The sequence below is a fragment of the Fusarium oxysporum genome, chromosome 13 (assembly GCF_000149955.1).
Source record: "Fusarium oxysporum f. sp. lycopersici 4287 chromosome 13, whole genome shotgun sequence".
NCBI lineage: Eukaryota > Fungi > Ascomycota > Sordariomycetes > Hypocreales > Nectriaceae > Fusarium > Fusarium oxysporum.
Genome location: NC_030998.1, coordinates 691,921 through 709,525, shown reverse-complemented (window position 1 = coordinate 709,525; position 17,605 = coordinate 691,921). Strand labels below are relative to the sequence as shown.

The 17,605-nt window shown below is 49.0% G+C and overlaps 8 protein-coding genes across 13 annotated transcripts; 5 read left to right on the top strand and 3 right to left on the bottom strand.

Moving 5' to 3' along the window:
• Positions 1–130: 130 nt before the first annotated feature.
• Positions 131–1,735, top strand: FOXG_12142 (uncharacterized protein). Its single transcript, XM_018391877.1, has 5 exons — positions 131–295; positions 348–425; positions 483–552; positions 651–967; positions 1,018–1,735. The coding sequence occupies exons 1-5, from the start codon at positions 247–249 to the stop codon at positions 1,425–1,427; spliced, it is 924 nt and encodes a 307-aa protein (XP_018250616.1). The 5' UTR covers positions 131–246; the 3' UTR covers positions 1,428–1,735.
• On the bottom strand, positions 1,620–3,939 carry FOXG_12141 (uncharacterized protein). Of its 4 annotated transcripts, XM_018391873.1 has the most exons (6): positions 3,717–3,939; positions 3,523–3,592; positions 3,256–3,468; positions 3,063–3,189; positions 2,713–2,960; positions 1,620–2,654 (listed from the first exon to the last, which is right to left on the bottom strand). In XM_018391873.1, the coding sequence occupies exons 1-6, from the start codon at positions 3,816–3,818 to the stop codon at positions 1,954–1,956; spliced, it is 1,461 nt and encodes a 486-aa protein (XP_018250612.1). In that variant the 5' UTR covers positions 3,819–3,939; the 3' UTR covers positions 1,620–1,953. The 4 variants fall into 4 exon arrangements, with proteins under 4 accessions (XP_018250612.1, XP_018250614.1, XP_018250613.1 ...); XM_018391875.1 differs by having other exon boundaries at positions 3,256–3,592; XM_018391874.1 differs by lacking the exon at positions 3,717–3,939 and having other exon boundaries at positions 3,523–3,689.
• Positions 3,940–5,428: 1,489 nt separating this feature from the next.
• FOXG_12140 (uncharacterized protein) lies at positions 5,429–6,937 on the top strand (the record flags this gene model as incomplete). The annotated part of the gene is made up of 3 exons (XM_018391872.1): positions 5,429–5,727; positions 5,778–6,540; positions 6,590–6,937. Exons 1-3 carry the CDS (start codon positions 5,591–5,593, stop codon positions 6,935–6,937), a joined length of 1,248 nt encoding a protein of 415 aa, XP_018250611.1. The 5' UTR covers positions 5,429–5,590.
• A 924-nt stretch (positions 6,938–7,861) lies between these two features.
• FOXG_12139 (uncharacterized protein) lies at positions 7,862–9,709 on the top strand (the record flags this gene model as incomplete). Its single annotated transcript, XM_018391871.1, has 3 exons — positions 7,862–7,942; positions 7,990–9,481; positions 9,540–9,709. The coding sequence occupies 3 exons, from the start codon at positions 7,862–7,864 to the stop codon at positions 9,707–9,709; spliced, it is 1,743 nt and encodes a 580-aa protein (XP_018250610.1).
• Positions 9,710–10,080: 371 nt separating this feature from the next.
• FOXG_12138 (uncharacterized protein) lies at positions 10,081–12,196 on the bottom strand. Its single transcript, XM_018391870.1, has 3 exons — positions 12,072–12,196; positions 10,579–12,015; positions 10,081–10,530 (listed from the first exon to the last, which is right to left on the bottom strand). Exons 1-3 carry the CDS (start codon positions 12,187–12,189, stop codon positions 10,160–10,162), a joined length of 1,926 nt encoding a protein of 641 aa, XP_018250609.1. The 5' UTR covers positions 12,190–12,196; the 3' UTR covers positions 10,081–10,159.
• Positions 12,197–12,662: 466 nt separating this feature from the next.
• FOXG_12137 (uncharacterized protein) lies at positions 12,663–14,066 on the top strand. Its single transcript, XM_018391869.1, has 4 exons — positions 12,663–12,806; positions 12,867–13,262; positions 13,317–13,590; positions 13,640–14,066. Exons 1-4 carry the CDS (start codon positions 12,750–12,752, stop codon positions 13,942–13,944), a joined length of 1,032 nt encoding a protein of 343 aa, XP_018250608.1. The 5' UTR covers positions 12,663–12,749; the 3' UTR covers positions 13,945–14,066.
• A 141-nt stretch (positions 14,067–14,207) lies between these two features.
• Positions 14,208–15,430, top strand: FOXG_12136 (uncharacterized protein). The gene is made up of 2 exons (XM_018391868.1): positions 14,208–14,624; positions 14,673–15,430. The coding sequence occupies exons 1-2, from the start codon at positions 14,345–14,347 to the stop codon at positions 15,374–15,376; spliced, it is 984 nt and encodes a 327-aa protein (XP_018250607.1). The 5' UTR covers positions 14,208–14,344; the 3' UTR covers positions 15,377–15,430.
• Positions 14,264–17,138, bottom strand: FOXG_12135 (uncharacterized protein). Of its 3 annotated transcripts, XM_018391866.1 has the most exons (6): positions 17,066–17,138; positions 16,888–17,006; positions 16,627–16,824; positions 16,542–16,575; positions 15,853–16,495; positions 15,359–15,805 (listed from the first exon to the last, which is right to left on the bottom strand). In XM_018391866.1, exons 3-6 carry the CDS (start codon positions 16,801–16,803, stop codon positions 15,499–15,501), a joined length of 1,161 nt encoding a protein of 386 aa, XP_018250605.1. In that variant the 5' UTR covers positions 16,804–16,824; positions 16,888–17,006; positions 17,066–17,138; the 3' UTR covers positions 15,359–15,498. The 3 variants fall into 3 exon arrangements, with proteins under 3 accessions (XP_018250604.1, XP_018250606.1, XP_018250605.1); XM_018391865.1 differs by lacking the exons at positions 16,888–17,006; positions 17,066–17,138 and having other exon boundaries at positions 14,264–15,805; positions 16,627–16,876; XM_018391867.1 differs by lacking the exons at positions 16,888–17,006; positions 17,066–17,138 and having other exon boundaries at positions 14,264–16,495; positions 16,627–16,876.
• Between the last annotated feature and the right edge of the window lie 467 nt (positions 17,139–17,605).

Genomic DNA, 17,605 nt, shown 5'->3' with positions numbered 1-17,605 from the left:
CTGACAGCGCATATTGATGAACGATGCACTTTGTTTTTGGCAATGACGATTACTCGGCAGTTATTTCCGTGTGAGCTCGGGAGGATCGGATATGAAGTCATGGAGAGGGAGATGGAAAACGTGGGAAGAAGCTTGGCCGCATTTAAGGGTTTGACATACCGGTCCTACTCTTGGCTTGTAGACATAGCATTTTTCGTTCCACGAATACGAAGTTACTTGTTACCGTTGAATCAACTGTTTTCCACCATGGCCGATCACCTGTATGCCAGAAAGAATGATGCTTTAAACGTTAACCGTGAGCCTTATCAACCCTCAGTTAAGACAAACTTACTAACATTTCACTGCAGCTGACATTGTCAATGGGCAACGCAGTGACATTAACATCACTGTCAGAGGCTCTGACTGGTACTGGGCTGTCTGCGCAGGTGTGTACAGTAAAACAACGTCCAGGTTTAAGTAATGGAAAGACTAATTGCGTTCAGTCATGACTGTTTCAACCTTTGCGTTTCTCGGGCTCGGAATGAGAAAGCCTCGCACCGACCGTATCTTCCAGTAAGTTTCATCAGAGTTTCATCGAACATTGTTTCAATCTGTCCGATTCATAACTGCGCACGGAGTTAAGGTGTCATGCGCTTTACTGACTTGCTTAGCTACATCACTGCAGGCATCACAATGATTGCATCTATCGCATACTTCACGATGGCCTCAAACCTCGGCTGGACGCCTATTGCAGTTGAGTTTCAGCGGTCCGATCATAGGGTTGCCGGAATCTACAGAGAGATCTTTTATGCAAGATACATTGACTGGTTCTTGACAACCCCCCTGCTACTCACAGATCTGCTTCTTACTGCTGGCATGCCATGGCCTACCGTACTATGGGTAATTCTCGTGGACTGGGTCATGATTGTCACCGGACTAGTTGGGTCCCTGGTCAAGAGTTCCTACAAATGGGGTTATTTCGCCTTCGGTAAGTCGTTTTCCATGCGTTGACACCACCATCACTAACATGCCTCCAAGGTTGCGCTGCCCTCGCATATATCGTTTATGTTCTCGCTTGGGAAGCTCGTCTGCACGCTAAACATGTTGGCCCTGATGTCGGTCGAACCTTTGTTATGTGCGGTTCCCTTACAGCCGTTGTCTGGATTCTCTATCCCATCGCCTGGGGCGTCTGTGAAGGTGGCAATCTGATCGCTCCGGACTCCGAGGCTGTCTTCTACGGCATTCTTGACCTCATCGCAAAGCCTGTCTTTGGAGCCTTGCTTCTCTGGGGACACCGAAACATCGATCCTGCTCGTCTTGGCCTTCGCATTCGCGACATTGATGAGCGCATCTTCCCAGATGGTCCCAATAATAAGGCCACGTCTGGACATGGTGCTCGAAACGATACTGCCACTGCCTCTGGCGCTAATGTCAACCCAAACGCTTGAGTGGAAGGCTGCGAATAAAAATAATCGGCGGCCTTATTCTTGGGACCTCCAAGATCTTAGATCTTGATCTCTTGCGCGGTTTTCTGGTCAATTCACCAACCGTGCCTGTTCTATGTTGTTCACGAGTTGGATGCTTGCGTGTAGTTTCATCTACAAGTACTAGTCTGATGATACCCGAAGTCTGTTTCGTGGCACGGATATGTCTTGGAGCTTGTTTTGATTGTCTAGCTTCGATCTTTGTATCTTTGGTCTTATAACATAGTGACATCTTGCTTAATTCACTCATTGATTCATAATCGACCTTTTTCACGAGTTTGGTGCTGCACATTAACCCCTTCAAAGATGTATCACTTCAAGATGAGTGATCAGATGTTTTTCGATGATGTCCCGTAGGTTACTATCCATAGGGGAAATATTCCATCTTGTCTAACATCCAATTCTTTAGAGGTTATCACACCCACATCATGATGTCCAGTGAACGAAATAATTGTCCTGCAAATGGCTAACTACTACTACCTCCCTCAGCTCAGTCTACCTTCCTCTCTTCACTCTTGTCGGGAGTTTGCTGAGGAGTTGAAACTCGCATAGGCGTTCCCTCCATCACCGGCGTGATGCCTCCGTTCATGTAGTGGTCCTCCCAGTCCATATCACTGAGATACTTGTAGTCAAGACCTCTGATCTCGTGTTCCTCGCTGGCTCGAAGATGCAGGCCCGGGATTTTGCCAATGACGAAGAGCAATATGCACGAGATGACAAATGACCACGCAGCACAGGTCACAGCACCCGCAAGTTGGAGACCAAGCTGGCGGTAGTTGCCATCCCACCATCCACCTGCATAAGCGTCTCCTGATACACCGTCCAGCGCAGGAACATATCCAGTAGCAAAGAGGCCAGTCAGGATGTCTCCGATAACGCCACCGATTCCGTGGATGGCGAAGATATCGAGGCCGTCGTCAACCGAGAGAATGTACTTGTACTTGACACAGTAAAAGCACACCAGCGACGTGACACCTCCGATTACCGGAGAAACATATATGAGCGTGAATCCGGCAGCGGGCGTGATGCCGACTAGTCCTGCGATGATACCGCTGCAGAATCCGACCAAAGAGAATTTTCGGGTATGTAGATATCCGAGCAGAACCCAAGCGATTCCGCCGGCACAAGCTGAGAAATTTGTATTCGCAACGACGTAAATTGATCGAAGGCTAAGGTTTGCGGTGCTGCCACCTAAGTTGAGGGGTGAAGGTCAGCTTTCGGCCGCACATCTCAGCGACAATTGACATACCATTAAAAGCAAACCAGCCAAACCAAATAAGTACAGTTCCAAGAACCATGAGCAATGGGTTATGTGGTTTATAGTGTACGGCTCGCTTGCGATCGGTGATGCTGGCGTCGGGCAGTCGAGGTCCCAACATGAAGGACCAAGCCAGAGCACCAAACCCGGAGGCAATATGGACTGGCCCCGATCCTGCGAAGTCGTATAGGCCTAACGCGTACAGCCAGCCGGCGGGATTCCACTCCCAATAAGCTAGACTACAGCGATATTTGTTAGTGACTCTTCACGAGATGAGGTTTGGTCCGCGCTGGGTCCACGGCAGGGTTGCGATCCAAGGGAGACTGCGACATATAACTTACGGATAGTACACAAAGGTTGTCCAGCACAGAAGGAACACCATGCTAGGCCATAATCTGCCTCTTTCCAGCATCGCTCCAGCCAGAATCATGGCAGTGGCGGTGACGAAAGTGACTCCGAAGATCGCATCTGGGGGAAGTAATAGTCAGCATTGGAGGAAGATTGAATTATGCAATTGCACTCATAGATACATACATAGGATCTCTGGAATATCAGAGTTTGCAATCGATGGCTGGGCAAGGACGTTGTGGAATACGGCGAGCGACAGGTCACCCAAGATTGGGTTTGTAGTTCGAGATTGATACAAGCTATAACCATAAATCCAAAATTGTATGCCTACAGCACAGGCGCAGAAAAGAGACTGCAGGATTATCGTCAATGCTGCTTTCTTCCTATGCATACCGGCATCTGTGTCGTGTCAGTGTATGGAACCGAGTATCTCGATGCATCGCAAATCCCTACAAAGAAAGCCGATTGCAGGAGTGATCTGCCAGCAAAGAATTGTGCAAACAAGCATCCATGCCATGTCGCCCTGCAAAACATCATTTGTTAGATCTGGAATCTTCAGCGAAGCTTTCGTGGAAGCGTAACATTGGGATGAGAGCCGGTGGAGCGAATGCACAATCCGGCCCTCCGTCTCGCCGAGAATGACTAACCTTGTCATAAGTAGCATTCAAATCATGGGTAATGGGATTACCGCCCGTTGGATCGCCATTGTAATCGGGCCACTCAGTGACCGGGGTGATTGTCGAAGCCATGCTGTATCAAATTGGGCAGAGGAACAGGCTGTACATGCTGCTGGGCTCCGTCCCGACCGCAGAACCCACTGTCTTTAATGGCTTTTCCCCTATTGACGCCCTGAATCCTCGTATCTCAGACATATCCTAGTGTTTTGCCAAGAAATGGGTATCGTAGCTGAATCGGGAACATTTTTCCCTTTCCGGCGAAACCAAGCGAGATAAGAATTAAGGTACATGATAACGTTGCTTCATCGCGACGTGGCGTAGATTCCTTATCTTTGGCTGCATGATGTGTGGTTGGACAGATCTGAGATCTGCAGAGATAACGGACGAGCGGAATGCTTGTTGCCCTGGCTTCAACGCGTTTCGGATCAGTATAGAACAGAATAAAAGAGCATGTCAGGTAGCAGAGTTCCTCCAAAATACTCTGTGTAAATCCTCTGATCTCAAGAAGGCGTCAAAACTGATGCAAAACCTCGTAGAACTTTAGCTGAACTTTAGCCTAATCTTATGGCATTTTAGGTAATCTTAGTACAGCGCCTCTATCGATGGCAGAAGGTGAGTTCATGACTTCACGTCTCGCAAGAGCCAATGGTAAGTGATTGTTGCCCGGTGCCTTGCAGGGGATGGAATGTTGGTCGGTAGTTAGCTACGACCTTATCTTTGGCCAGGTTCGCTAGTTGAGAAACGCGGAGAAAAGCCTGAGACCTATTGGCGGGGAGCGAGGCCGCGCACGCGTTGTTCAGTCTGCAAGGTCGAGCCAACTTTAAGGTTGCGATAAGAGATTATGCTTATCTCTCTTAAGAATAAGGAGAGCCAATTAGAGAAATTTCGTGCCCACTCTGGCCGTTGAGTAGAGCGAGGCTACCCGGTAGTCCAGTGACTACCTATGTTGGGAATCCCAATGTTTGCGTTTGACCGGCCATCAGATCATTTGAATAACATTTATGTATTTACAGATCATCTTGTCTAGCTTCTGGGCCAGTGTTTGTGCTTCTTCCGGAGAGCAGAAGCGTACGCCGTGCATATATGTGAGTTCTTGTGTAGAAAAGACTAGGCAAACACATTTATAAAAGAGGGTTGCTGCTTCGGACCATTTTCCCGCCTTTGGGATTAATACTAGCACCTCATGTCGAAAACTTCAATACAGGAACCGTAAACACATTTTCTTACCGAGGCAGCGTAGTTAAGGCTCCGTACCTGCTTTGTCATGATGCTGTTCAAAGAAAAACATCACCATTCATGGTACTAATTCTGTTCGCGGCTAAGTTGCGGTGCCATGTTGTAGCCAGTCGAATCAGCCCAGCATGATTGATCTCAGGGTGGCCGAAAGCGCGCCCCTTCAGTTTGACGCGACTTCCCACGATTTATTGACTCCCGAGCCTGTCAAAATTGAAGGATACAGCGGGACACTTCCGGGTACTTGTGACTCACTGCAAGCAGTGGCACCGATTTTCATCGAACTATGGTAACCTGTGACTGGATCCTCCCTACGTTGACGCCTGCGGCGAGAAGACATCGGCCTCGGTGACGATTGATGAAGCCGTCGGATAAGTGGGGACGGCAACCCGGCCAAAGCCGGCGCCGACTCACAAAGCCGGCTCCACAGGCATGAAAGCCCCGACATGCCGATCCGTCATCACATGAAGTTTTATGAGCTTCGTGTTTCTTTATAGACGAGCCTTTTATTTGTTTGAAACGAGCGTTTGAATATATTGTTATAATCTTCTGTTAAATTCCGGTATTCCACATTATCATACAACACTATAACTTGTTCATTCCACTCAGAAATGACCAACCAATCTGTTGTAGTCGTCGGCGCAGGCCCTGTTGGCCTTTTCACAGCCTTGATACTTGCTCAGAATGGAATCAAGGTGACAGTGATTGAGGCAGATGAAGGAATTTCCCGTAGTCCACGAGCCGCAGTGTATGTTCTCCCATCCAACTGCCATTCATTCACTGACATACCAATCGCAGACAGCTCCCTTGCGTTAACCTCGAATTCGCCAAGGCTGGAATCATCGAGGAGGTTTTCGAATATGGATGTAAAAGCGAGCATGGATACTCTTGGCGAGATGGGTACGATACAACAAAAGTCCTCGCAGACTTCACGCCTCCACCATCCGATAATCCCAATCTCTGCGCAGCCATGATAGGGCAAGACGTCTTGTCGCAGATTTTCCTCAAGCATTTGATCAATACGGGAAATGCGGAGATCATCTTCAACCACGCCTTCACTCGTGTTGAAGACCATGGTGATTCAGTTACCGTTCACGCTCGGCGTGTACTTGATGATCAGGAGCTCAGCTTCAACTGTAGGTATGTCGTCGGAGCTGATGGTGGCAAGAGTTCGGTTAGAAAGTGTATGGGCCTGTCTCTCGAAGGCTACACCTGGCCAGACATACGACTCATTGCGGTCAACATCCTCTACGACCTTGAAAAGTTGGGCTGGAAACATGGTAACTTCATCGTACATCCTGAGGATTGGGCTATCGTTGTAAAACGAGGACCAAGAAATTTGTGGAGGGTTGCAACCAGCGTTCCATTTGCTCAAGGCGCTGATGGGGAGCCTATCACTGACAAGGCTGTCTTCCCCGTCATCAAAGAGAGACTTGCTAGGATCTTGCCAGGTAACACTGATGAGATCATCTACCTACAAACAGCTCCGTACACGATTCATCAGCGTTGCGTATCGAAATATCGCGTTGGTAATATTATGCTCGCCGGTGATGCTGCCCACGTAAGCTCTCCCTCAACATTGCATACTTTGCCGCTAAAATATTCTCTAGCTCAACAATCCCGTCGGTGGACTTGGACTGACTACGGGTTTACTTGATGCCGCTCATCTGGGCAAAGCTTTAACGCAGGTTCTGAATGAGAATGCCCCAGAAACAGTACTCGATGAGTACGCAAAGGCCAGGCGTGATGTCTATAAGAACGTCACGGATCCATTATCGACTGCGAACCTGTTGAGACTGAAGTCTACTGCTCCTGAAGACGTTGCAACGAGGGAGGCGTTTTTCAAGATGATGAATGATCCGAATGAGAAAGGCCAGTTGTTTGCTCATATGGCGAAGGAGATGGGATTATCGACTACCTTGAATATGAAGGATTTGGGGCCAATGCCACAGCTGTGAACTCGAGAAGAATAGATGCCTTGATACCTAAATGGGAGAGATGTTAGTTTCTCAACCGTAATACGGGTTTTGAAGTGGCAGTTCTACGTAGCTTACATTGGCCTGTGCCCAGTATCACCATCAATGCCACGTTATTTGCGACCATAAACCGGCGTCTCAGACATTTACATGATATCAAGCAAAACAAACATTACACTTAATGCCGCTCCAACACCCCAATGTGAAAAAACTCGCATCTCCCTCTCTCTTTCGTTATCCCGATTACCAAGAGGTTGTTTCTCCAATATCTTTACACATGACCCGAATAGTCCACCGACTTGCTACGCGCTGCAGTGAGGTGACCAATTGATAGCCTCCGGGAGACTAGCGACTCAGCCTATACACTACTCGCTAGACCTGCAGGTCTGCTGCCCAAATACTTGTACGTGCAATCGCCCCATTCTAATATTTTGTCATCTGCGTCACTGCCATCCGCGGGCAGTCTTCTGAACATGCGTGTTGCCTTTTTAAACTTGAATTTAGTCGCCGACTTCAAATACGCCAAGAAGTTTCTTTATGGCCTTGCCAAAGGTAGGGCACTGCTGTTTGAAGTGGCGGCGCGGTGCTAAATGGCCGGCGCGTCTACGGACCCGCGGTCACCGTGAACGCCGTCTCCACCAACCCGATGTATCTGTCAACGCTACCCCAGGTTTCAATTCGGCACTGGCTGGGGTAACCCTGGGGAACACACCATTCATTCTATCGCTATTTACCCCGATACCTTTGCAGATAGCGTGAAAACCAGCATGCGAATTCCAGCCACCGGCATTCAAACACGGATGTGCCTTGCCTGCAACCTTGATATAACATAGCCCAATCCCACGGTGTTTTGCTACTGCATATCCTTGCATCTCAAGCATTCAGCCTCTGAGTTGCATCGCCAACATGGCTTCCCAATCCTCCATCCACGCTCCTTTCGAGCGAGATGCTACTCGAATTCACTCCAAAACGATGATATGTCTTTTCGTAAGTCACTCTGCACTTCCAACACCTCCAAGCTAACCACAACCCAGGCCGTCAACATCATATATCTGACACAAATCCTCTCTCTCGTCGGCACAGGCCTCTTGGCAAATACCATGGCCCAAGTCGTCGGTGGTACTGGACAGACTGTCTGGTACTCATCCTGCATCACGATCCTCACCGTCGTCCTAAATCCCCCCATCGGTCAAGTTGCTGACTACTGGGGCCGGAAAGCCATCCTTGTCATTATGCCACTTGCTGGCGTTGTGGGTAGCATCATCGTGTCCCGTGCTCAAAGTTCCGGAACTCTCATCGCCGGGTTCGCTATCTTGGGTCTCAATTATGGAAGCCAGTCCCTCTCTGTTGCTGTCATGTCCGAAATTCTTCCTCGACATTATCGACCTATTGGACAAGCTGTTGGAAGTGTATCGACCGCGCTTGGTGCTATCATTGCCTTACTCATGGGAGGCGGACTTCTCCGTCACGGCGACAACTCCAACTATCGCATCTTCTGGTATGTGACGGCCGGTCTTTACGCTCTTGCATCTCTGGGCTGTCTCATTGGATATAACCCTCCGCCTCGAGACCTACAAGTCTCCCTCGACGTATCGCAGAAGCTCAAGAGCCTTGACTGGGTAGGATATGCATTGTTCGCCCCAGCCCTCGTCCTTTTCTGCATAGCCCTATCATGGTCTCAGAACCCGTACTCCTGGGACAGCGCCAACATTCTCGCACCTTTTATCATCAGCATCGTCGCACTGATTATCTTCATCGTGTATGAGTGGAGGTTCAAGAAGGACGGCATGCTTCACCATGAGCTATGGAGGCACAGAAACTTCGCCATCTCCCTATTTGTCATCTTTGTTGAAGGTATTGCTTTCTTCGCAGCAAACTCCTATTTCGTCTTCCAAATCTCTCTCGTCTACGATGTCAGCTTCCTCTCAGGTAGTGTCAACTTCGCCATCCTATTCATCGCAGCGGGCGTGTTCTCTCCTGTCTTTGGCTTATGGTCCTCTAAACGCAAGACTCTTCGACCACCACTCGTCTTGGGCGCCATATGCCTTCTCGCTTTCTTCATTTTACTGGCAACTTCAAAGATTGACACTCCTCGGTATGCTTTCTGGATATATCCTATCCTCCCTGGCATTGCGCTCCCTTCCATTGTTCCATTGTCCATGGTTTCTGCGCAATTCGCAACAACGCCGGAGCTGATCGCTCTGACCTCTGCGCTCATGACCAGCATCCGCAGTCTAGGAGGCTCTATTGGTCTGGCAATCAACAATGCTGTTCTCCATAATGCCCTGGATAAAGAGCTGCCCAAAAAGATTGCAGAGGCAGCTCTACCATTAGGACTGCCTGCTTCGTCTCTTCCTGCACTTATCCAAGGGTTAGCTTCCCAGAACAAACAGGCAGTGGCTGCCGTCCCTGGCCTTACACCTGAAATCGCGCAGGCCGCAGTCCTAGGTATGAAGAAGGCCTACTTGATTGCCTTCAGAAATGCATGGATTGTTTCTGCTTCCTTCTGCTCTCTCTTGCTTATATGTGAGTTCAATCTACCTATTCCATTCGAAACCGACTGACCAGGACTGACAAAACAAAGCCTGCTTTTTCATCAAAGAACAAGAATCCGAGTTTGATGCAAGCATTGATGCACCTGTTGAGATTACTTCCAAGACCATGGAAGTTGACGAGATCGTGCCGACAAATATGCAGGAGAAGCAGTTTGAGAGCAGGGCAGAAGTGAGCCACCAGGAGAACAGTAGCTCTTGATTGATCCCACTTCTACGGATTCCCTTGGAAGTGTTGGAAAAGTTGTGGAGTATTCAGCTTTCTACGTCTATTCACTTAAAGACCATTACTGCAGTACATAGCTTCAATCAGACTCATGGTTAGGCTTCTCACAATGTTCTCGTTGTGATCAACTAAAGAGACACTACCAGGTTCAGTTGTTCCAGCCATTTCTGGCCATATGGACTCCGCTCTCACAGAGACATTCCGATTTACTACGGAGGCTTTGTCGTGGTTATATCGCCTGTGCCCTGCCAGACGAAAGATCGGGTCTGTCACAGCCAACAACATAACTCAAGTGCTTGGGATGACCTTCGTAGTAGATAACCGAAATTGATATTTATACATGATTCATCTTGTGTTCTCATTGCTACAATAAGTTCTTCCATCTTTGCTTCAGATCATCTGCTCCCCAAGCACTCTCTACTTCTATTACAACTGTAGGTAGTTGAGATGCTGATGATCGTCGTCAAGAAAATTCAGAGAAAGCCCACTATTCCAGTCTGGTTGAGTGACTCCTGGCACGTATCTGGGCAGGCCTCTCCCAGCCAGTGTGGCAAGTTCTGTCATCAAAGTCTCTGCATCTCCCAGTTCCGTCGGCTGAAGAAGTTGCTGCAGCTCGCTGTCACCAGAACTGCTCTCTGCTGATATGTTCTCACTTCCCAGTTCCTCTACATCGAGCCCTTCACCCATGGTGGGCTGGTCATCTTTCCGATTATTGGGAATCCGTGAAGGGAAGAATAATGCAAATCGCTGCTCAAATGAGTTATCCTTGTCACGGCGCATCAAGGAAGCCTTCAGATCTGTCCCTGGTTAGAATGCAAGGATGTTGGTCAACAGGTGACACGTACTTATTATAATGGAGGCAAGATTCCATACAGTGGCATACTGCGACAAGACCAGACTAACCAGCTCACTATTATGGTATCCGGTATATGAAGCATCAGTCATATCCTTTGACGGGTATGCTCGGTCTGATAACAGACAGCATGCCAGGAAAGGCTGGCATAGAGGGATATAGTCCGGATACCAATGATAGAATATCCGAGATAAATGACGAGGCGAACGTAATGTCTCTGGATTCTCAGGTTTGAATGTGGCTTGTATGGTCGTGCGGGTGCAAGTCAACATGAGATGCATGCCAATAATCCAGTTATGTCTTGCCGCATCGTCTGAAGATATCTCTCGCTCCAGTGTCTCCAGATTGAATCGCTGCGACATGGCAAGTGAAAAGCACGTAATAGCATCTATGAGCTCCTCCTTATCTCTCTGACAAGTGAACCGACCCGCTGCAAATTCACTTGCGACACTCAAGAGAATATTAGCTATGAGGAACCATGCTCGCGGGTCCTGATTCGGAGAGTCTAGAAGGAGTTTCCAGACCTCACTGGGTCTTGGGTCGACAATAGGTGACTCGACGGGTCGGTCTGCAAACCAAGCCTCGTCACTAACCGGAAGCTTAACCATCACCATTGACCTGTTGATCGAACTTGGCCGTCTTGACATGAGGGAGCCAAAGGTGTCGAGTTCCCAGGTGATCCAAAACGCACGACGTTGCTCTTCCAGAATCGACCAATCGCTTGATTCATCCTGTTCATCCATACTACACAAGTTCAGGTCATAGGCTAGCCGGACACAAACGCCCGCAAGGATCCAGGCCCGGTGTGATGGGCCGGAAGCATATTCGTAGGCAGCTAGCAAGATGCAGCCTTGTAGATATTCGAGACTTGGTGCTTGGTCGGATTGGCACTTTTCGTAATATGCATTGGCTTTTTCCATAAAGGCCTGTCCACGATCTGGTGCCGGAATGCTATGAAACCAGGGGTTTGATGAATGCCTGGCTGCTAGAGCAAACATGCCGCAGAGCAGCAATGCTTCAGTGTTGGAGTGCTTTCTGTCATCAAATACGCCGTTCTTCATGAATCGGGCGAAGAATCGCGGCTTATGAAGAAGCGGAAGCCATCCTTGGGTCTTGGAGAAGAATATGTGCACAAGGTCGGTCAATACAGGCACGGGTATCCCCAACCAGGTAGGTACGTCTGCTTCTGTTGAGCGGAAAGTCGAAGCTGGAGAGGTTGAATCTTCGGCCGTGATGCTTGTACCAAAAACGATGATTTCTGATTGCGATTCATCGTTACTGTCGTCTCTCATAGGCTGGTCCTGTTCTCTGTCGAGAGAGTTTGGTGTGTGTATGTCGTTGACTTTCGGAAGTTGCTTTGTCTGCGACAACAGCATGTCGATATCCTGCCCATCGCTCAGCCGTGACTCAAGCAGACTGACGAGACGCTCTTATTCACACGTCAGTACCCAGCTATTTTTTTTACCGCGGACGCGTCGAATTTACCAAGCTTCTGTGAATCAGTCTGACTCTCCTGGCGACGTCGTTGCGGCGTCTTTCGCTTTGTCGGAAATGTGCAGGATTGGCCAGTTCTTGTACATAAACCGCAGTTAGGTTTTCTCATGTCGCCTAACCCTAGTCAACTCGCGTTCGGAAATGGTACATCGTAGCTTACATCTTGTCTTCTTTCTGGTGAAAGGATTAGCGTGCGTCAAGCAACAAGCTGCATAGAAAGGCTCGCATACCGTCTGCATTCAAAACAGGCGCGATGGCCCTTCCACGTCTCGGGTGGATTCGTTCGTTCCGAATTATCTTGTGTCATTTTTAAGCGGATGAGTCTGCGATCAATGTATCAGTGTCGCGATGCAAGGTATGATGAAGTTGAGTTTGGAGAAACCAGGTCGCATCAACGGCTCCCCAGGTTTGTCGTTTGCGGGGGAATGTGGGCACCCGAAGCTCAATCTACCGATCGTTGTGATCAGATTGGCCTTGGACTGGATGTAGACGCTCTCGACTTCTTGTGGAGTTTGCCCGAGCTGGTGCAGGGCGAGACAGGCTTTGGTTAAACTAGACACAACATTGATTAACATTTGCCACGATTCCTCAAAGCTGTATTTATTTCCCCATACGACTATTGCCCAACATGTCCGATTCGATTCTAACACGTCCCTTAGACTGTTCAGAATGGCTCCTAGTTCGGAAATCCTCGCCAGCGCTCAACCGGATCCCGACTTTCTCCAAGTATGTGCCCTTCCCCACCAACAGTCCGACAAGAACAGCACTAAAAATGACCACGAACAGATCTTAAAGTCCAGCAGCCCTCCGCCGCTTCCGACCAATGTCGATATACCAACTCTTCGAGCTACATCTAATAAGCACAAAAATGAGGCACGAGACGCACTAGGAGGCCCCCCTCCGAACCTGACCGAGCGAGATATTGAGATACCTGTTCGTGACGGCAGCAGTATTCTTGCCTATGTTTATTCTCCATCAGATGTCGTCTCAGGAGATGAGCTTCCTATCTTTTTATTCTTCCATGGCGGAGGCTTCTGCCTAGGCACGCGCCATGATGATATGGAGTCCAACAGGATCTTGGCGCTCAAAGCTGGTATTATAATTGTCTGCCTTGACTACCGTCTTGCTCCGGAATATCCGTTCCCTCAGGCCATTCATGATGGAGTTGACGCTTTGCAATGGGTATGTGATTCTTTCGTGCCAGCAGTGGTTCGTCACGAGACTGACCTTGTGTAGATCGCTCAAAATCCAACACAACTTCACCCTTCCGCATCCCCTTCAGCAGGTCTAATCATCGGAGGCACCTCAGCAGGAGCAAACATCGCTAATGGTGTGGTGTATCTAAACCGCGACCTCGGATCTCCCGCCAAGGTCACTGGGCAGTTTCTCGGCGTCGGACCTCTTCTTCCTCCACCATTCGTTCCCGAAAAGTACAAAGACGACTACGTCAGTCACGAGCAGAACAAACACGTAACTATACCTCCCGAAGAACTGGCTCGCGCATTCGTTGGTAAGAAAACCTACGATATTGTGTTGGGGAGAAGCTAAGACATTTACAGCTGCATACAAGCCAGATCCAAACTCGCCGATCGCAGTGCCTGCTGTCCATCCATCAGGACACTCAGGAATTCCTCCAACATACTTTCAAGTCTGCGGGCTTGATGGTTTGAGGGACGAGAGTATCATTTACGAGCGGATTCTTCAGCATGATAACATCCCTACGCGACTAGATCTGTATCCTGGTCTACCGCATCACTTCTGGGAATTCTTCCCTCAATTGACCAAACAGGTTGAAAAGAGAACAAATGATACAGTGGAGGGAATTAAATGGTTATTGCAAGGGCCGAAACTCCCAAAATTGTAATACTGATCTGCATGTCTGGAGAACAACATAGTTGTAACTCGGAATTTGGGTTTAGTTATGGCAATTTCCGTCGCAAAGATAATCTCCGGAAAGGTCGGCATTCAGAATATCCATTATTTCTCACTGACCTGTTGATTTCCACTGGTATTCACTTAAACCTTGTTGAGTCTCCATTCTGTAAGCGTTAGTCAGCAATTGTCAGTATGTGTAAGACGCTACTAGCGGCTCTCGTAAGATCTCAAAACTCATTACAATGTACTATCGGTGAAACCTCGCTCTCACTTACAAGGAGCGGCCGCTATTGCCATATATTACCGGACGACAATGTCTACTTTGAAATATCCCTAGACTCATTCACTGTAAACCCAGCATAATCACATTCTCACGAATCATTGCAATCATGACAGCGACGAATCGCCGAAAGGCTCGCGACAGCGGAGATGTCGAAGCCAGGCCCAGCTCAGAGCCTTCGGGTCCTCATTACCAAAGCTACAGTCAACCCTTCGCTGGAAGACTCGGTGCCAATCAGGCGTACGTTGTCGAAGGAGGAACATCGGAAGACGACCATTTACTGCATCATGCACCGGATGCCACGCCGCACATGTCTTTCTGGGAGTTGATGGACGTGCGTCCCATCAAGAATCTGGATTTATGGAAAGCGGCGCTTATTGAAGGCATCGGTAACTTCACCTTTCAGTCCCGAGATATCAGTACTTAACCGGCGACAGGCACTTTGCTATTTGTGTATATCACGATATGGGTCAATATCTCGCCAGACATAGCGCCCGCTGCTCCAACACAACGTTTCGGGAGCTTTGACAATGCTGCTTTCCTCGGGCCTCTCGTTGGCGGTATGACCAACCTAATCTTCATAACGCTCTTCATTACGTCTTTTGGAGCAATTTCCGGTGCTCATTTCAATCCTCTGATCACCTTCGCCACTTTCTGCGCTCGCCTTTGCTCGTTACCGCGTCTGATACTCTACGTCGCAGCTCAGATCGGCGGCGCCGCCCTGGCAGGCTTATTAGTCAGAGCAAGCTGGGGAGGCCGAGACTTCAAAGTTGGCGGTTGCTGGCTGTTTACGGATATCGTCCCGCCAAAGGAGATATTTGTCGTGGAGCTAGTGTCAGCTACCCTTCTCTTGTTCCTTGCTTTTGGTGTTGGCCTGGACCCACGACAAGCGAAGATCATTGGTCCAGCGCTGGGACCTTTCATGGTAGGATTGAGTGTTGGCACTATGAGCTTTGCTAGTGCTTTCGCGCGATATGGATACGGAGGTGCAGGGTTGAACCCTGCGAGATGTATGGGCGCTTTTGTCGGGAGCCGATTTCCTAGCTGGCATTGGATACACTGGGTTGCTGATGGAATTGCTTGCATCATCCATGGCGTATGTTATTACTTCATTCCGCCGTGGACGGAGGTGCGGCAGTAGGGACCTGGGAAAAGAATACAGGATGTTGCTTCAAATAAAAAACTATCATTCAAGGCTACTTGCTATTGCACAACAAGCTCAAACTCCCCTAACTCCTTGTGGGTTATTGCACCTGATTTCAATTATTTGTCATTGATATCCACCAGGATCTTGACTTGGTTGTCTTTATCGGTGATCAACGCATTGATACCATCCTCGACAATATTCTCCATCTTGATCTTTCTGGTGATCATCTGGCTAGGCTTAATTGCACCAGAAGCGAGGTTATCGATGACCGCTTGGAAGTCTTCCCGTTGGTATCCCAAGACAGATTTGTAGGCACTCTCCTTGAAGGTCAGCCAATTAGGGTTGAAAGGTATCTCCTTCTCCCAGATTGCGATGTTTACTACAGTGCCTCTTGTTCTGACGACTTCACAAGCACCCTTGACACTATTCACTGTCAGTGTCTTCACAGAGTCTGGTGGAAGAAAACTCACCTCGCTGGTACACCGGCGCAATCGAAAACAACATCAGCACCCAAACCACCAGTCAAGCCAAGAACGACCTCGTTGAGGTCCTCTTTGATCGGGTTCACAACCTTGGTGGCACCAAACTGCCTCGCGAACTCCTGTCTCGAGGCGGCAACTTCGGAAACAATAATCTCACTAACGCCCTTGGCCTTCAAGCACAAAATCATCGCCAAACCAATCGGCCCACCGCCCAAAATTGTAACCTTGGACTTCTCGTTGATTTCCGGCGCCGCAGACATAGCATGCCACGCTACAGAAAGCGGCTCGACAAGTGCTCCGATCTCGAGGGGCAGGTCTTTTGGCAGCGCAAAGACGTGCGTCGCGTTCACACAGACTGACTCGGAAAGACCGCCGCCACCGCCAGAGAGACCGAGGAAACCACCGGTATGGCAGACGTTCTCGGCGCTGGTGTGGCATGCAGCGCAGTGGCCGCAGAAGAGGGTTGGCTGAACTGCGCAGGGCTGACCTACTTCGAAGCCGGTTACGCCGGGGCCAACTTCGGAGATGATTCCTGAGAATTCGTGGCCAAGTGTTACAGGAATACTTTCTGATGTGAGAGGGTGAGGCTTGGTTGGGCAAAAGTTTGGTCCTCCAAGATATTCGTGCAGATCTGGTATCTGTTAGCATTTGGCTGGTCTTCAGACTGCTCTCCTTGCCTGTGCCGCAGATTCCAACAAATTTAGGAGCAACCTGTTTCTATTAGCATCTACATCTGAGCGTGTCTTAGTGAGAGGTACTGACCTTGACTTGTCCGGGCTGCACTGAAGGCTCAGGGACCTGCTCGACACGAATGTCCTTGATACCGTAATACCTCGCAGCTCTCATCGTAGCGTAGAAAGACCGATTGATGTTCCTGGATACAGGCCCACGGAATCGTTGGTTAAAAAGTTTTGTCAATGAAGTTACTGGTAGTTTCATAATCTCTAAATTTCTCTTTTCCTTTCGTCAAGAGACGGCGATCAGCAGCCTCTTTATATAACTCCCAGGTTTAAGTTCACGTACGATCAAGTCAGTTCACTGCCCCACCATCCGACATGGGGGATCCGCATCACGAGTTCCGTAATGCAGCCGCAAGTTCAAATCTCACTCTTCATGCATCAAAATACATCGTTTTAATTCGTCTTCTTTTCTTAATGTAACAGCTTTGAGACTCCAAATGCGGGGGAATGGATGATCTTACTTGTTTTGGCCTCCTTTGGACCTTTCCCCGGATTCAAGAGAGACAGGAAATGGCTAGTGGGGCCTGGAGCCGATCGTGCGCTATGTCGGAGCCGATCGAAGTGAGTCGGGCGTAGAAGAAGGAAGACGGCAGTTTGTGGATGCGAATCAGGTGGGAATGCCATGCTTCTAATTCGCTCTCTTCAGATGATGGACTTGTCAAGATGGCTTGGCACAATGTTTGTCTCTTAATCCTTTGGGCGCCCTGTTGTTTGCGCACTAATTCGCTACGCGTCGCGTTAATTGACGGGTAAAGCTCCATCTTAACGAGTTACACGCCGCGTATCCCAAGGAGACTCCTGAAATTCTAGATATGTACAGCCATAAAATTAGGCACGATTCTCGAAATTGAATTCCGTGATGAAGCCGATCTCGCAGGCGAAAATGGGGATATGGCTCGTTTCCGCCTTACTGCGTCTTGGCTACGGTGGAGTCTCCTGTCAAAATGACTGTGCAGTGGTGTGACACGGGACCCGTCAATATCTCTTTACCGAGCTGTCAG

Coding starts and splice junctions, on each gene's coding strand:
- FOXG_12137 (XM_018391869.1), top strand. CDS start 12,750: ATGGCTCCTAGTTCGGAAATCCTCGCCAGCGCTCAACCGGATCCCGAC. Junction 12,807..12,866: donor CGGATCCCGACTTTCTCCAA/GTATGTGCCCTT, acceptor GACCACGAACAG/ATCTTAAAGTCCAGCAGCCC. Junction 13,263..13,316: donor GAGTTGACGCTTTGCAATGG/GTATGTGATTCT, acceptor GACCTTGTGTAG/ATCGCTCAAAATCCAACACA.
- FOXG_12138 (XM_018391870.1), bottom strand. CDS start 12,189: ATGAGAAAACCTAACTGCGGTTTATGTACAAGAACTGGCCAATCCTGC. Junction 12,016..12,071: donor GACTGATTCACAGAAGCTTG/GTAAATTCGACG, acceptor CGTGTGAATAAG/AGCGTCTCGTCAGTCTGCTT. Junction 10,531..10,578: donor TCTTGCCTCCATTATAATAA/GTACGTGTCACC, acceptor AACCAGGGACAG/ATCTGAAGGCTTCCTTGATG.
- FOXG_12136 (XM_018391868.1), top strand. CDS start 14,345: ATGACAGCGACGAATCGCCGAAAGGCTCGCGACAGCGGAGATGTCGAA. Junction 14,625..14,672: donor GGCGCTTATTGAAGGCATCG/GTAACTTCACCT, acceptor AACCGGCGACAG/GCACTTTGCTATTTGTGTAT.
- FOXG_12135 (XM_018391866.1), bottom strand. CDS start 16,803: ATGAAACTACCAGTAACTTCATTGACAAAACTTTTTAACCAACGATTC. Junction 16,576..16,626: donor TGCAGCCCGGACAAGTCAAG/GTCAGTACCTCT, acceptor TAATAGAAACAG/GTTGCTCCTAAATTTGTTGG. Junction 15,806..15,852: donor TGCGCCGGTGTACCAGCGAG/GTGAGTTTTCTT, acceptor GACAGTGAATAG/TGTCAAGGGTGCTTGTGAAG.
- FOXG_12141 (XM_018391873.1), bottom strand. CDS start 3,818: ATGGCTTCGACAATCACCCCGGTCACTGAGTGGCCCGATTACAATGGC. Junction 3,593..3,716: donor TGAATGCTACTTATGACAAG/GTTAGTCATTCT, acceptor GATGTTTTGCAG/GGCGACATGGCATGGATGCT. Junction 2,961..3,062: donor ACAACCTTTGTGTACTATCC/GTAAGTTATATG, acceptor ATATCGCTGTAG/TCTAGCTTATTGGGAGTGGA.
- FOXG_12142 (XM_018391877.1), top strand. CDS start 247: ATGGCCGATCACCTGTATGCCAGAAAGAATGATGCTTTAAACGTTAAC. Junction 426..482: donor GTACTGGGCTGTCTGCGCAG/GTGTGTACAGTA, acceptor AATTGCGTTCAG/TCATGACTGTTTCAACCTTT. Junction 553..650: donor CGCACCGACCGTATCTTCCA/GTAAGTTTCATC, acceptor TGACTTGCTTAG/CTACATCACTGCAGGCATCA.